At 42.8% G+C, this 15,995-nt stretch overlaps 1 protein-coding gene across 3 annotated transcripts in view; it reads left to right on the top strand.

Annotated features, from left to right (window-relative positions):
* Positions 1 to 15,995, top strand: part of PLCE1 (phospholipase C epsilon 1) — a 353,887-nt gene that overhangs the window by 318,232 nt on the left and 19,660 nt on the right. For all 3 annotated transcript variants that reach the window (XM_037143005.2, XM_037143006.2, XM_037143003.2), the window contains 4 exons: positions 3,148 to 3,311; positions 4,575 to 4,836; positions 12,269 to 12,387; positions 14,188 to 14,316. In XM_037143005.2, coding sequence (XP_036998900.2) covers positions 3,148 to 3,311; positions 4,575 to 4,836; positions 12,269 to 12,387; positions 14,188 to 14,316 — 674 coding nt within the window. The remainder of the gene's footprint in view (positions 1 to 3,147; positions 3,312 to 4,574; positions 4,837 to 12,268; positions 12,388 to 14,187; positions 14,317 to 15,995) is intronic.

Below are 15,995 nucleotides of genomic sequence, written 5' to 3'. Positions count from 1 at the left end.
TAGCAAATGGTTTTCTCAAGGAAATAGAAATGCATTTGGTTTTGGATGTGCCCTTTCTCCTGATGTGCTGAGGCCGATGCAGACACACTGGCTCCAATGATGGCAAAGAGAGCCACCGCTGAATGGAATTGCCCCTCCTTGGGCACCCCTGCAGTCCAGAAAGCACACAGTGAGGCTACAGCTTGGTCTTCACTCACCCCTGAAGGCTTTGCCTTTTTCCCAAGTCAAGCTGGGAGTCCATGTTTGAGCTGCCTGCTCAAGGGAGGCAGATGGCTGTGTGGATGGTTCACCTTCAAGTTTCGCTATATAATCTTTTAACCCAGGAGAGAGTGCTCCCAAAGACCTCCCCTGATCCAATGCAGCGAGCAATGATTAAACATCTCCCCATGTTGGAAAAAGCACAAGCAACATGCAGTTTCAGCATGTTCCTCTGCAGAAATGGCCTTCATTTATACAGACAGGGGATAGAGCCTGGTAAATGTCTTGCACACAGCAGACTCAATACATGCACGCTGAGCTGAAATAGACTATCCCTGTCTGTACCACTACAGTCCAAACTTGTGGTTCTTGATGTTTGACCCAGATTTTTTCTAGGTACTTTTCTGTGAATTGAAAGTTCAAATAGAGAGATAAAGGTTAATGTTGGAATCACTGTATTTTAATTTCCACAAAAAAATTCCTAGCTTAGGGAGTGCTTGATTTTCCATCAAACATCCCAAACAAGTATCAGAGAACCTTCTCCGGTATCCCTCTAGCTTCCAGCAGTGTTCCATGCATCATCTGTCTCACCATTTCCTGAATTTGAGGGCACCCCAATGCCCCAAAAGGGTGTCTGTGGATTTGAGTTATCTCTTCCCAGGATTTCTGATGGCTCCATCAACTGCAAGAAGGCTGCAGTGGTCCGGAACCAGGAATAGCCCAGTCTACACTCAGTAAAACCTACTCTTGCGTTTGGAAACTGACTTGAGCCTGGTATGCAAGCCCTGCTTGTTGCTGGCAGCCATCCCTCACTCAATGTTCTTTCCTTCAGGGCAGAACAGTTTCTGCCGGGTGTCCCAAGACTGACAAGTGTATAGACATGTGGCCCCAGTCAAACAAAAGCTTCTGTTAGTATTTAACATGCTTTCTTGAATGATTGTCAAATTCTTTGCAATGATTTTTCCAGCCCCCAAGTATAGGCATAATTATTACAGGAATGGTGTCTAACTAACACAGGACTTTAAAATTAATAGAAGATCATAAAAGCAATGCTATGGCTGATCTGCCATCACATGCAGGACTGAGAGGGGTATCGTGTGACACGGATTCTTGCACACTCTTTCACTTGGTTACAACAGGGGTTTTAAACCTATAGCCCCAGATGAAATCCTGGAACCACCCTAGGCTGTGTAGGAGGGCTAGATGTGATGTCCCACCTTTATTTCAAACTGAGCAGCTCCACCTGGATCTGTTTTACCTATTGCATTTCTAGATGCAATTGTAGTAAACAAAAAGTGCTTTAAAGCTTTAGAAAGCCACAAGATAGACACAGACTTCATGAAGTCAGACTTCAAACCCAAACAGGTGTTGACATCATAATCATAACCTAACAGCCCCTGTTTCTCAAGACCTTCTATGTGCCAAATGCTGGGTAGGGACTCACATTATCTCATTTATGATACATTATGTGATTCGGCTGTTAAGATTGGGAACTATGGGGTAGGCTGTCAGGGCTTGAACCCCAGCACCCCCTTCTTACTAACAGTGTGCTTTGGGTTCTTTCATTTCTTGTGCCTCAATTTCCTCATCTATAAAAAGGAGAACACTTCATGGGTTATTGGGAAGCATTAATACCATTAAAGTGCTTAGAATGGGTACCTTAGAAGAGTGTAGTATGTGTGAACTGCTACAGTTTTCAGTAACATACAACCAGCTCACATTCCTCAACTCTGCATGAGCTAGTTGCTTCACTCACTCAGCTATCCCAGCCATCCCAGCCCAAGTCTGTGTTCCTCTGTCACCAAGTAGCCTGGGAAAAGAATTCTCTTCTTACTGCAGGCAAGACAGTCAGCCTCAGTGAATCAGTCCCTTCAGGACTGGAAGGGGCCGGAGACACAGGGTCCAGTGCACTGATTTTATATGTAAGGAGACCGAGCCCAAGTGGCTTTCACAGGTCTAAGACATCTTACCCCAAGAAGTCCTGCACACAATCCTGGCCAACTCCACATACACAGACAGGTTTTACTCACGAGACACGTGGAGGCCAACTGCATATTTTTCCGTGATGCTTACCACACTTTCCCTTGATGTCGGTCCATGTAGCAAAATTTAGTCTGCACATGGAAGGAATCTATCAGAGGGAATATTTGTCAGGTGTGTCTCATAAACTCGCTGTTCATTTGGGCAACCTCCATACAGACTTGCGCAATCAGATGAGCATTCGAGTGTGTAAGAGCCCGAAACAGGGCAGGAATCCCATCGTGCAGCACAGAACTGGGCCAAGTGAAATCCGGCCAGGGAAGACTGGAAGCCGCCGTGAGGGTTCCCAGAGTTTACGACAGAGGGGATCGTGGACATGATGTGAATCACATGTGATGATAGTGTTTTTTCCTATTTAACTACAATTAAAAAAGAGGTATAAGTGTTGTAATATATGAGTTGAAATTGAGATTTCATGGAAAAATATATTTCTCTGGCTCTTCTCCCAGTCTTTCTTGGATTATTGAGATTTTATCTTATACTTGCAAAAGCAAGAATTGGTCATACAGTTATCTGCATGGTTTAGCATATGGGGATAAGAAAATGCTTTTATTATTCCTTTCTAAGAGTCAGTATAAAATGATGTATGTCAAAGATATTTTTTGGATGGGTGTTGTAAATTTTTATTTGCCAAAGGAGTTTTTTAAGTGGTGGAACCTGGGTTGGGGTGAGAATGCTGGGTTTATCCCATAAACTGAGCTCCATGAAGACAGGGACTTGGTGTCTTGTTGCCTGTTGTATCTCTGGGGCCCAACCCAACCAGGCACACAGCCACTCCATCAGGCTATGGGATAAGTGGATGGTCACCTTTTCTTCATGCTTAAGCTTAGGGAAAATCAACACAAAGTTCTCTTGAACTTCGCATTTACAAGTGACAAAGTAACAGGCAATATTGACTTTGTTTTGCAGATCTCCCTTTGCACTTAAATGCTGCCATGTTCGAGGCCAATGGTGGCTGTGGCTATGTTTTGAAACCCCCAGTTCTGTGGGACAAGAACTGTCCCATGTACCAGAAGTTTTCTCCCTTGGAAAGAGACCTGGACAACATGGAGCCCACCGTCTACTCTTTAACTGTAAGTGTGGCCCCTGTCATCAGAAGTAGCAAGGTGCTTCCGCCTTGCTGAATACGAACTAGTTTTGAGTTCAAGGCATTACAGAGTTCTCATGAGCAGTTTGGCTCATGCAGATTTAGTCCCCAAAAGGATTTCTTTGCCTATTAAAAGCTGTGGCTGTGGTTTAGGAATGCCACCACCAAGATATGTCTTTGCCAGTGCCTGGCAGGTGGAGTTACCAGCTCCCTGCGTCACTCGCACACTGACGAAGGCCACCCTGTCCTCCAGCGCCCCCGGAGTCATCCCTGAGCGCCTGCCCTAGAAGTTGAGCTCCTTGTTAGAGCAGGTCATCTTAACCTGTAACAGGCTCTTAGAAGATGAAACAGCTATCAGTATACAAATCAATTACAAATACCTTTCCTCGCAGTTTAAAGTTTATCATTCCTGTGCCTTTCCTTAGTCCTTTCATTGCCTGCTTAGCTAAATGTCAAAACCCTACAGACTGCTCTTAACCACAGCCCCAGGTAGCTCAACACTCAACATTATTTGCCCATTCTTTTCTCCTCTGCCTCTTAGCAGACAGAGGAAAAGCCCACTGGATGGGTGACAGCAAGGAGTGAGGTGATCTCTTCTGTCCAACTTTACAGCTTGTCCATTTAACTCCAGAGGAAGAAGGCCAAACTGCCTCCACTCACGACACCTCGGATGCCTGGGAGAACTGACTCCCAGATCTTCCTTCCTTCCATCTCAACTTCTTGTCTCTTTCCCTAAGACTAGGGCATGGGCCCCTCTTCTGTTGACCATCCTAGGTAGACTCGAGTAGAGTTCCATCTGCTAACAGAAGGCTATGAATTAATTTTTAACAGTGTTTCCTGTGACTTGCTGCTAAACTAAAGTATGCAAGAAAATGACTTTGAAGTTACAACATGTATACCTAAAACATCTTGAACAGAACGTTCATAACAAATTTGTGCTTAAGTCGCTTTAAGGCCTCCCTCCTTTTCTCTCTCCTTCTTCAGAAACTTAATTGCTAGTTTTGGAGATACTTGAACATTTTGGTGGTCAGAAGGTCACAGATCAGTGAGGTGACAAAATAAGCCTTTCCCATGACTCCAGCCATGGGGTCGCCTGACTACAATCGCTTCCCTTTTTTGTTTAGCCGTTTATTAATCATCTCCCTCATCCATTCCAGAGTGTTCTTTGTGTAGGGAAGCAGTGAGGAGCAGAGGGTGCCTTTGTTTCCTTTTTATCTTTGGTGACGTTGATCCTCGTGTCCTCCCTCAGGTTGTCTCTGGTCAGAATGTGTGCCCAAGTAACAGCACGGGAAGCCCGTGTATCGAGGTTGACGTCCTGGGCATGCCGCTGGACAGCTGCCACTTCCGCACGAAGCCCATCCATCGAAACACTCTGAACCCCATGTGGAATGAGCAGTTCTTCTTCCGGGTTTACTTCGAAGACCTTGTGTTCCTTCGTTTTGCAGTCGTGGAAAACAATAGTTCAGCAGTCACTGCTCAGAGAATCATTCCACTCAAGGCTTTAAAACGAGGTAGAATAATAGCATTGTCATGAGGTTAATAATGACTGCAGCTGCATGACGGATGTCCCAGAGCTCTTCTCTCTACTTTCCTATAGTTTGGATTTTTTATACTAAAAAGTTAAAATTAAGAGGCAGATAGAAAGAATACAATCCTGAGCACTGTTTAAGTGCATCTCAGAACAAGTTTTTCTTTTACATTACCCTAAAATCCGAGGTAATAACAACACTCCTTAGGAAATACGCCTCCCCCACCACTGCTGATGTCAGGAGCAGTGGTGGTTGGCTCTCACTCCCCACATCCCTTCCCAAATTGCACCCTCTGCACCCCTGGTGCCTCTAAAGCAGAGAGACTGAAGTGAGGAGAAGAAACCAAGAGGAGGGGAGTGTGAGATGTAGCAGTGGCTCAGTGGGCCGAGACTCGAGTCAGTGCCTGGCAAAGGTGCAGTGTCAGAAGCCAGGGCTGGGTGTTAGGGGTAGAACAGGGAGGATGCAGAATCCCGAGCAGTGGCCGAGACTGCTGGCTGGTGGGTTGGCTTAGCGGTGGACCTGCAGGGACTTTCTTCCAGTTGCACCTGTCCAGACCGTCTGGGCACATCCTGTTAAAGTCTGGTGTGCATGGGAGTTCCTGAGGCTCTTCTTAGTAATAAAATGCAGGCTCTGGTGCGGGGGGAAGGGGGCAGGGGGATCTGGGGCGGGGCTTGAGATTCTGCATCTTGAACAAACTCCCAGAGTGCTGGCCCTGTTGGTCTACTTTGAGTACCTGCGTTCTAGTGCATACATCCTCCCACAGCCACGCTCAGGCTGCCAGCCTCCGAGCTCCGCAGACCTGTGATGGTCCCATACATTTTGGTCCCTTCCTGTCTCTCCTCTCCATTATGCAAGTAGTACATGGTCACTGATCAGTGAGCTCGGACTGTCATGCCAAAGTGCCACAGACTGGGTGGCTTTGGCAACTGAAATTTTATCTTCTCGTAGTTCTGGAAGCTAGAAGTCTAAGATCAGGGTGTCAGCAGGTTTGGCTTTTTTTCTGAAGTCTGCCACCTTAGCTTGTGGATGCTGCCTTCCCACTGTGTCCTCATGGTGGGACGTGGTCATCCCTCAGTCCCTGTGCTTAGCATGTGGTGTCTCTCTCTGGGTGCTGATCTCCTCTTCTTACAGAGACACATCCTTCTGGATGGGGCCCCCGGTGAAGATCCATTTTAATTTCATCACCTCTTTAAAGGTCCTATGTCCAGGTATAGACACATTCTGAGGTCACTGGATATTAGAGTTTCAACTTATGAATTCTAGGACACAGTTTAGCCCATAACAGTTTTACAAAAATGTGAGAAAGTATGAGAAGCAAAAACAATATTTTTTAGATTTATTTAATTATTGTTCAAGTACAGTTTTGTCTTATACTCCCAACCCTACCCACCCCCCCAGTGCTCCCCACCTCCCTACCATTGCCCCCGCCCGCCTTAGTTTTTGTCCATGTGTCCTTTATACTTGTTCCTGTGAATCCTTCCCCTTTTCCTCTGAAATTCTCTCCCCTCTCCCCTCTGGTCACTGTCAGCCTGTTCTGTATTTCAGTGTCTTTGGTCATATTTTTCCTGCTTGTATGTTTTGTTGTTTAGGTTCCCGTTAACAGTGAGATCATATGGTATTTATCTTTCAGCACCTGGCTTATTTCACTCAGCATAATGCTTTCCAGTTTCATCCATGCTGTTGCAAAGGGTAGGAGCTCCTTCTTTCTTTCTGCTGCATAGAATTCCATTGTGTATATGTACCATAGTTTTTTGATCCATTCATTTACTGATGGGCATCTAGGTTCCTTCCAGCTCTTGGCTATTGTAAATTGTGCTGCTATGAACATTGGGGTGCATAGGTTCTTTAGGATTGGTGTTTCAGGGTTCCTAGGATATACTCCTAATAGTGGAATTGCTGAGTCAAAAGGCATGTTCATTTTTAGTTTTCTTAGAAAATTCCATACTGTTTTTTACAGTGGTTGTACCAGTCTGTAATCCCACCAACAGTGAACTAGGGTCCCCTTTTCCCCACAACCTCTCCAAAATTTGTTGTTTGTTGCTTTGTTTATGATGGCCATCCTGACTGGTGTAAAGTGGTATCTCATTGTGGTTTTAATTTTCATCTCTCTGATAGCTAGTAATATTGAGCATCTTTTCATGTGTCTTTGGTTCCTCTGTATGTCCTCCTTGGAGAAGTGTCTGTTCAAGTCCTTTGCCCACTTTTTAATTGGGTTGGTTGTCTTCTTAGAGTGGAGCCATGTAAGTTCTTTGTATATTTTGGAGATTAAACCCTGGTTTGAGGTATCATTGGCAAATATGTTTTCCCAAACAGTTGCTTCTCTTTTTATCTTAATACTGTGTTCTTTAGCCATGCACAAGCTTTTAGTTTTGATGAGATCCCATTTGTTTATTCTTTTCTTTATGTCCCTTGCTCTAGGGGACATATCAGTAAAAATGTTGCTGTGTGAAATTTCTGAAATTTTCCTGCCAATTTTCTCCTCTAGGATTTTAATGGTGTTTCGGCTTATATTTAAGTCTTCTATTCACCTTGAATATATTTTGGTGTATGGTGTAAGTGGTGCTCAAGTTTCATTTTTTCGCACGTGGCTGTCCAGTTCTCCCAACACCATGTGTTGAAGAGGCTATTTTTACTCTATTTTATGTCATTGTCCCCTTTGTCAAATATTAGTTGCCCATAGAGACTTGGGTTTATTTCTGGGCTCTCTGTTCTGTTCCATTGGTCTATGTGCCTGTTTTTATGCCAGTACCAGGCTGTTTTGATTATAGTGGCCATGTAATACAGTTTGGTGTCAGGTATTATGATCCCTCCTACTTTGCTCTTCTTTCTCAAAATTGCAGCTGCTATTCAGGGTCATTTATGGTTCCATATAAATTTTTGAAGTGTTCTACATCTGTGAAGCATGTCATTGGTACTTTAATAGGTATTGCATGGAATCTGTAAATTGCTTTGGGTAGTATGGACATTTTGATGATGTTAATTCTTCCAATCCATGAACATGGTATATGTTTCCATTTGTTTGTGTCTTCCTTGATTTCTTTCTTCACTGTTGTGGAGTTTTCTGCATAGAGGTATTTTACATCCTTGGTTAAGTTTATTCCTAGGTATTTTATTTTTCTTTTTGCTATATCAAATGGGATTTTTTTCCTGATTTCTGCTTCTGCTGTTTCATTGTTGGTACACAAAAATGCCTTTGATTTCTGGATATTGACTTTGTATCCTGCTGTTTTGCCAAATTTATTTATTAAGTTGAGCAGTTTTGGGGTAGAGTCTATAGGGTTTTCCATTTATACTACTATCATGTCATCTGCAAAAAAAGGACAGTTTTGTTTCCTCCTTTCTGATTTGGATGCCTTTTATTTCCTTTTCTTGTCTGATCACTGTGGCTAAAACTTCCAATACTATATTGAATAGAAGTGGTGAACGTGGACAACCTTGTCTTGTTCCTGATCTCAGTGGAAAGGATTTTAGTTTTTGCCCATTGAGTATGATGTTGGCTTTAGGTCTCTCATATATGGCCTTTATTATATTAAGGAATGCTCCCTGTATTCCCACTTTGCTGAGTGTTTTTATCAGAAATGGGTGTTGTACCTTATCAAAAGCTTTTTCTGCATCTATTGATATGATCATGTGGTTTTTGTCTTTGCTTTTGTTTATGTGATGTATTACATTTACTGATTTGTGAATGTTGAACCATGCTTGCATCCCTGGGATGAATCCCACTTGGTCACAGTGTATGGTCTTTTTGATATATTGTTGGATGCAATTTGCCAATATTTTGTTGAGGATTTTAGCATCTATGTTCATCAGCAATATTGGCCTGAAGTTTTTTTTGTTTGTTGTGTCTTTATCTGGTTTTGGGATTAGAATGATGCTGGCTTCATGAAAAGAGTTTGGGAGTCTTCCATCATTTTGGATTTTATGGAATGGTCTGTGAAGGATAGGAGTTAGCTCTTCCTTAAATGCTTTGTAGAATTCTCCTGTGAAACCATCTGGTCCAGGGCTTTTGTGTGTAGGGAGTGCTTTGATTACTGCTTCGATTTCATCTGCTGTTATTGGTCTGTTCAGGTTTTATGCTTTTTCTTCATTGAATTTTGGAAGATTATATTTTTCTAGAAATTTGTCCATTTCACCTAGGTTTTCAAATTTCTTGGCATACAGTTCTTCATAGTAATTTCTTACAATCCCTTCTCTTTCTGTGGTATCAGTTGTAATCTCTCCTCTTTCATTTCAGATTGTGTTTATTTGGGTCCTCTCTTTTCTTTTCTTGATGAGCCTACTTAAAGGCTTGTGGATTTTGTTTATCTTTTCAAAAAAACAGCTCCTGGATTCAAGATCTTTACAATTGTGCTTTTAGTTTCTATGTCATTTAGTTATGCTCTGATCTTGGTTATTTCCTTCCTTCTACTTGCTCTGGGCTATCTTTGTTGTTGTTCCTTGAGTTCTTGCAGGCATAGTGTTAGGTTGTTTGTTTGAAATGTTTCTATCTTTTTTAAATAGGCCTGTATTGCTATGAACTTCCCTCTCAGGACTGCCTTGGCTGTGTCGCATAAGTTTTGGGTTGTTGTGCAATCATTTTCATTTGTTTCCAGAATTTTTTTTATTTCTTCCCTAATTTCATTCTTGACCCATTTGTTATTTAATAGCATGCCATTCAGTCTCCATGATATTGAGTGTTTTGGGTTTTTGCTTTTGGGGTTGGTTTTTAATTTCAGTCCCTTGTGGTCGGAGGAAATGCTTGGTATGATTTCAATTTTCTTGAATTTGTTGAGGCTTGTTTTGTGTCCTATCATGTGGTCTATCTTGGAAAATGTTCCATGTGCATTTGAAAAGAATGTGTATTTAGCTTCTTTGGATGAAGGGCTCTGTATGTATCAGTTAAGTCCATTTCATCTAGGGTGTTGTTTAATGCCACAATATCTTTGTTGATATTTTGTTTGGAGGATCTGTTCAATTTTGACAGTGGGGTGTTAAAATCCCCTATAATTGTTTTGCTGTCAATATCTTTCTTGAAGTCCTCTAAGATTTTCTTGATATATTTGGGTGCTCCTGTGTTGGGTGCATATATATTTACGATGTTAATGTCTTCTTGGTGGATTCTTCCCTTGAGTATTATGAAGTGACCTTCTGGGTCTCTCTTTATGGCCCTTTTTCTGAAGTCCATTTTGTCTGATATGGGTATTGCTACCCCAAATTTTATTTTTCCTGTCTGTTTGCTTGGAGAATTTGTTTCCAACCCTTCACTTTTAGTCTGTGTAGGTCTTTTGTCCTGAGGTGGGTCTCTTGTAGGCAGCATATGTGTGGGTCATGCTTTCTTATCCATTCAGCTATTCTGTGTCTTTTCATTGGGGCATTTAATTCATTTATGTTTAATGTTATTATTGATAGGTACTTATTCATTGCCATTTTTGTACCTGTGTTCCTCTCTATCTCTCTCTTTTCTTTCCTTTCCTTAAAGCAGTCCTTTTAGTATTTCTTGTAGAGCTGGTTTGGTGGAGGCATATTCTTTTAGACTTCTTTTGTCTTGGAAGTTCTTTATTTGGCCTTCTATCTTGATTGAGAGCCTTGCTGGGTAAAGTAGCCTTGGTTGTAGGCCTCTAGTTCTCATTACTTGGAATATTTCTTGCCATTCTCTTCTTGCTTGGAGTATTTTCATTGAGAAGTCAGTAGCTAACCTTATTGGGGCTCCCTCGTATGTTACTTCTTTTTCTCCCTTGCTGCCTTTAAGATTCTCTGTTTGTCTTGGAATTTTGCCATTTTAATGATGATGTGTCTTGAAGTGGGCCTCTTTGAGTTCCTCTTGATTGGGACTCTCTGTGATTCCTGGATTTGTGTGATTTTTTTCTCTCATCAAATTAGGGAAGTATACCATCATTACTTTTTCAAATAGGTTTTCTCTCCCTTTTTCTTGTTCTTCTCCTTCTTCTTCTGGTATTCCTATTATTCGGATATTGTTACATTTCATATTGTCTTGCATTTCTCTTAATCCCTCTTCATTTTTTCTGAGCCTCTTTTCCTTTCCTTGATGTTTCTGGGAGTTTTTTTTCTACTTTGTCCTCCAACTCGCTGGTCTGATCTTTTGCTTCATCGATCCTGCTTTTAATTCCTTCTATTGTGTTCTTCAGTTCAGAGATTGTATTCTTCATTTCCTCTTGGCCTTTGCTGATAGTTTCTATGTACTTCTCCATGTTGATATAGTTTTCGGTGAGTTTATGTAGCTCCCCTGTAGTTTCTCGTAGCTCATTGTGAGTTCTTTCAATTTCCTGATAAGCAGTGCTTTGAATTCAATATCTGGTAGTTGACTTGCCTCTATTTCATCTAACATTCTTTCTGAGGCTTCCTCCTTTTCTTTCATTTGGGGATTGTTTCTTTGTCTTCCCATTGTTTGTGAGACTCTTCTTATTTGCCTCAGCTTCTTAAATTGATCTGTTCTGACTCCCTGGGTTTATGGTGTGAACTTCTGTGGTAGAATACCTGTGACATTCAGTGGTGCAGTCTCCTTCAGGTATCTTGATGTTCTCTGCTTCCACGTACTCCTTTGTGTGTGTGTGTGTGTGTGTGTGTGTGTGTGTGTGTGTGTGTGTAGCTGTCTGGTCTGTCCGTCACAGTCTCTGGTCTCTTATTTTCATAAACCTGGGGAACTGTTGATTGATTGTGCTGTTCCTCAGTAGATCTGCCAGGATTTTCTCCCAGGGGTACAGAAACTGGAATCACTCTGTCCTACTCCGTTGCCATCTTCCTTCCTCTTCGCAAAAACAATCTTTTATAAATTTATAAATCCTTTTTTTAATCTCTCCAAAATAGTTACTGTTGGTGTATATCTTTTGCAAGCTTTATTCCTCTGTCCATATATACATTCACATTGGTATATAGTATATATTTTTAACAAACAAGCTTCCTACTCACTTTAATGTTTTGCAACTTGCTGGTTTTCACTTACTAATTAAGGTAGGTAGTGAACAACTTTTTGTGTTAATAACTATACATCTACATTATCGTTTTCCCTGGATGCATAGTATTCCATTTTATACTTATACAAGTATTCACACTGTAACGTTTAACCAAGTCTCTGTGGTTGGAATTATCACTAAAGCTGTTTTAAGACAAAGTATTTATAAAACAGTGACTGTATATATAAAAATGAACAGAACTTTCTACTATATTTTGTTTGAATTTGACTTGAAATTAGAAACAGTTCCTAGACAAGTTAATGACCACTAGGGTGCCCCAATCTGTTCCCAGGGGCTGCACTCGCCTGGTGACAAGGCATCAGTTGGCTGCATGCCCGTTGCCACCCCCTGCCCATCGTAAGGTGTTGTTTCTGCCTATCATTTCTCAACCTCCCTGGGGCATCGTCTGGGCAGAGCTCTGCACTGCATGGCTAACGGCTTTTCCCAATTCTGCGTTGTTCCAGGATATCGGCATCTCCAGCTGAGAAATCTCCACAATGAAGTCCTAGAAATCTCTAGTTTGTTCATAAACAGCAGAAGGATGGAAGAAAACTCCTCTGGCAGTACTGTGCCAGCCTCTTTGGTAATTAAGTTCTGTTTCACTGAGCATATTTGTGGGAATTGCTATGTTGAAGGTAGGCTTACTTGTGATACAAGAGAGTGATAACTGGGCAGCTATGGAAATAATAGAAAAAGGCTGACACTTGGCTTTTTCTAAGCACTTTACATATATATTAATTCACTCAATCTTCTCAATAACTTTATGAAAGAGCTATAAGTATCATCTTCATTTTACAGATGAGGGGGTAAGAGCTAAGTACCCTTGAGGTCATTTAACTATAAACCTAAGTTCATCTAGTGCCAAAGCCGTACTCTTAATGTGAGCCAAAAATAACGTTTAGAAAAGGAGCTAATTAAGCAAACCTGCTAGGAAGCATTCAGGGCTTCTAGAAGCTTTACATTAGCCCAGGAAAATCCCTTATTTCTTCAGTGGTCCAGGGGCAGATGTCAGGTGAGCGGGGTTGGGGTAGGCAGCCAGGTGCTGCTGTTGTTGCGTAACTTTCACTCCCCACCCTGGCAAAAAGTGCCACTGCTGCAGAATCAGTGTTTTAATAAGTCCCCAGGTAAGGCTTTTTCCCATTAAAGTTCAAGAACCAAAGGACCTGTGCTCACTCCAGGCATACAGGGTTGTTTACATAAACAATGCTGCTGTAGTAAACTGGCTCACTCCATTATGGCTGCTCTTTAAAAATTAATTTAATAGGATGTCCATTGATGACCTGTTGACATATTAATAGTCTGATCACTGTTGTATCAATCTTATCCTTCAACACAGTCCTAAGAGCCCTTGGAAAAGCACCTTATAGGCTTACCATGGCGCTGGCTTGACCACTGTCACCTGCAACCATTCAGGCTTTGTTTTCTGCTTCTCTTTCCCTCGCCTCATCAGTTCCTTCTCTCTCTGTCCCAGACCTTGTTTCCCTATGTTCTCCATCCTTTCCCTTCAAAGTGTGCCCAAGATTGAGAATAGCACTTTGGCCAAAGTGGAAGGAGGTATTTACCTCCATCTTGTGCAGAAGACCGGGAAACAGGGTTGGGGCCACCTGGCACTTAAGAGCCAGAATTGGATGCTTTCCAAAAGTCAAGGCAGGGGCCTGATTCTGGGTTGGTTGCCCTCAATACCTACCAGAGCTGAAGAGTCTAACATGCCATGAAAGAACCATTTTTCCTCACAAGACTTCTTACACCAAATGTCTCATGTCCTTTCTGACGTCATTTCTTTAACTCTCAGGCACCAGCTGGCTGTCCCACCTCTCAGTTCAGTTCTGACTCTCTCTGCCTGGAGTCAGTATCAGGTCCCACAAGACTACCCACAAGGGCTCAGTCCCACAAGACAACCCACACTTCAGGTGCCAGTCTAAAGTCCCTCTTCAGGTTCAGTAATTTGCTAGAATGACTCACAGGACTCAGGGAAGTGCTTTACTTACCAGAATATTTTGTTTACTATCTTACCATCCAAAATTCTAGCCTAGTGCCCCCAAGAGAGATGGAACTCAATAGACACTGTTGAATGTCAGTTCAGAAGTCAGGACTAAAGTACATTTCAGATGATATCAGTTTTGTAGTTATGATGGAAAGAGATACTGTTAAAATAAATTAATATGTTGTTGGTATACTCTACACATTCTCGTTAGACTGTTAAAGGAGATGCACTGTTGCTTCTGCAACCCCAAAGGGTGGGTCAGGTTGTAAAGGATGCTCTGTGTGTGCATTGACGTGTCCCTGTGCATCCTTCTGAGGACCAGCACTTTGGTGTTGGATACAGCCTAGAAATTGCATGAAAATGAGAAAGAAAGAGAAACCATGTGGTCTTCCTTGACAGATGTTTACTACAGAAGAAAGAAAATGTTTTCAGACTCACAGAGTCACGGTACATGGGGTCCCAGGCCCAGAACCCTTTACTGTTTTCTCTATAAATGGAGGCACCAGGGCAAAGCAGCTTCTCCAACAAGTAAGTACACTCAGCCTGCGTGTGTGTAACTATGTTGATGATTTGCCTTTTGTTTTTTGTGATATTCAATATTGACATCCACCCTACAGCTGACCTGACAGATCTTGGTACCACTGAATAAGCTACCTTAACCTGTAGAGAGGAATTTTTAAGAATCCTTCAGCTACATAACAAAACAGTGGGCTCAGGAAGGATGGAGACCAGGATGAGTGGTCCTCCAACCATGTGTGCTGTTTCCCTCTGCATCTAGACGTGGGCCTCATAATGCAGAGCCCACTAACCCTCTAGAATTTGCACACAAACTGAACGAAATCTGTCATTCTAGGAACCAGATCAAGTACTTAGAGCATCAGGATGGATCTTACAGGCCATGAAGGCATCTTTTGTCCCTCTAGCCTCTAGCCTTCATTTGCATGTCGAACAGCCCCCTGACCCCCTTCCCTTGGCATTAGATCTCGATCTCAGTCCTTGAGGTCCTACCCCTCTAGTGATGTGGAGAGGCATGGAGGGCCCAACACAAGAGGACGAGAGCCTGTTACCCAGCCACTGTAGCAGAACTGGCCCAAGTCCCTTCATGCTCTGGGTCCCCCCAGGGATCTCAGTGGCCTTCTGCAGGCAAGAACACTGCCCCACAGGAGGACTTGTAAGAGGGAGAAAGCCAAGAACAAGGAGCAGCAAGAGAGGGAGACAGCTACTCAGAAGAGCAAGACAGGCCCAGGAGTGATTCCTTTCCTCCTCACAGCAGAGGCTCACTCCACTCCTGCTTGCTACAGTGACCTAATGTCCTTGCAGACTGTTTTATCCTTGACCCATTTAAAAATTTCTTCTTCTAATTGAGGGGAGGCAAAGGGGAGCAGTGACCAAAGGGAGTGACTGTGGAGCTCTCTCTGAAGTTAGGGCATGCGATGAACTGTAACTGCGTCATAGAATGGGTGGGGGATAAAAATCCATTCATCAGCCACACATAAGGCATGTTAGTAAGTAGTTCTGCCCTTTGAGGGGAAGTGCTATGGACAGGCCAACTTTTCCCCAACATCATCATTGACTTAGAGTCAGAGAAGACAGCTTAAGTGTCAAATTTCACACATTATGAAATAGCAGCTACTACCAAGTTGGTTTTGTGGGGATTTTGTTTTTTAAATCAGTCTATGAAATTTTGTGTCTCCTATCACAAAGCACTGTTGCCCAGGCTGGTGTGGCTCAGCTGGTGGGAGCATCTTTTTGTAGACCGAGGGGTTGCGAGTTCAATTCTCCATCAGGGCACATGCCCATGTTGTGGGTTCAGTCCTGTCGGGGTGCATGCAAGGGGCAGCCAATCAATGTCTGTCTGTCTGTGTCTGTCTGTCTCTCTCCCCATTCCTCTCTCTAAAAGCCATGAAAAAATGTCCTCAGGTGAGGATTAAAATTTTTTTTAAAGCCCCATTGGGGTTTTGGAGACTATAAAATGTGAAGATATAAAGTAAGGAAGCATCTCTATGGACCACCCGTAAAAGGCAGCCCACAACTTGATTGTCACCCCTATGCATAACCACGTGGAAGTAGAGCAGGACTGGGGGGGAGCTGAGAGTCTGTACTGACTGGTCCCTGGAAGCTGTGCGTCCTGGATAGTTCCTGCAGCGGTCACTGCCAGAGCCCAGCATCCACTGCAGACCAACGGCTGGGGCGAAGGGAGCAGAGTC

The sequence above is a fragment of the Artibeus jamaicensis genome, unplaced genomic scaffold (genome assembly GCF_021234435.1).
Source record: "Artibeus jamaicensis isolate MK-2021 breed Jamaican fruit bat unplaced genomic scaffold, CSHL_Jam_final contig_332, whole genome shotgun sequence".
Lineage (NCBI taxonomy): Eukaryota > Metazoa > Chordata > Mammalia > Chiroptera > Phyllostomidae > Artibeus > Artibeus jamaicensis.
The sequence above is the reverse complement of the archived record's forward strand: the minus strand, read 5'-3'. Positions and strand labels throughout refer to the sequence as shown.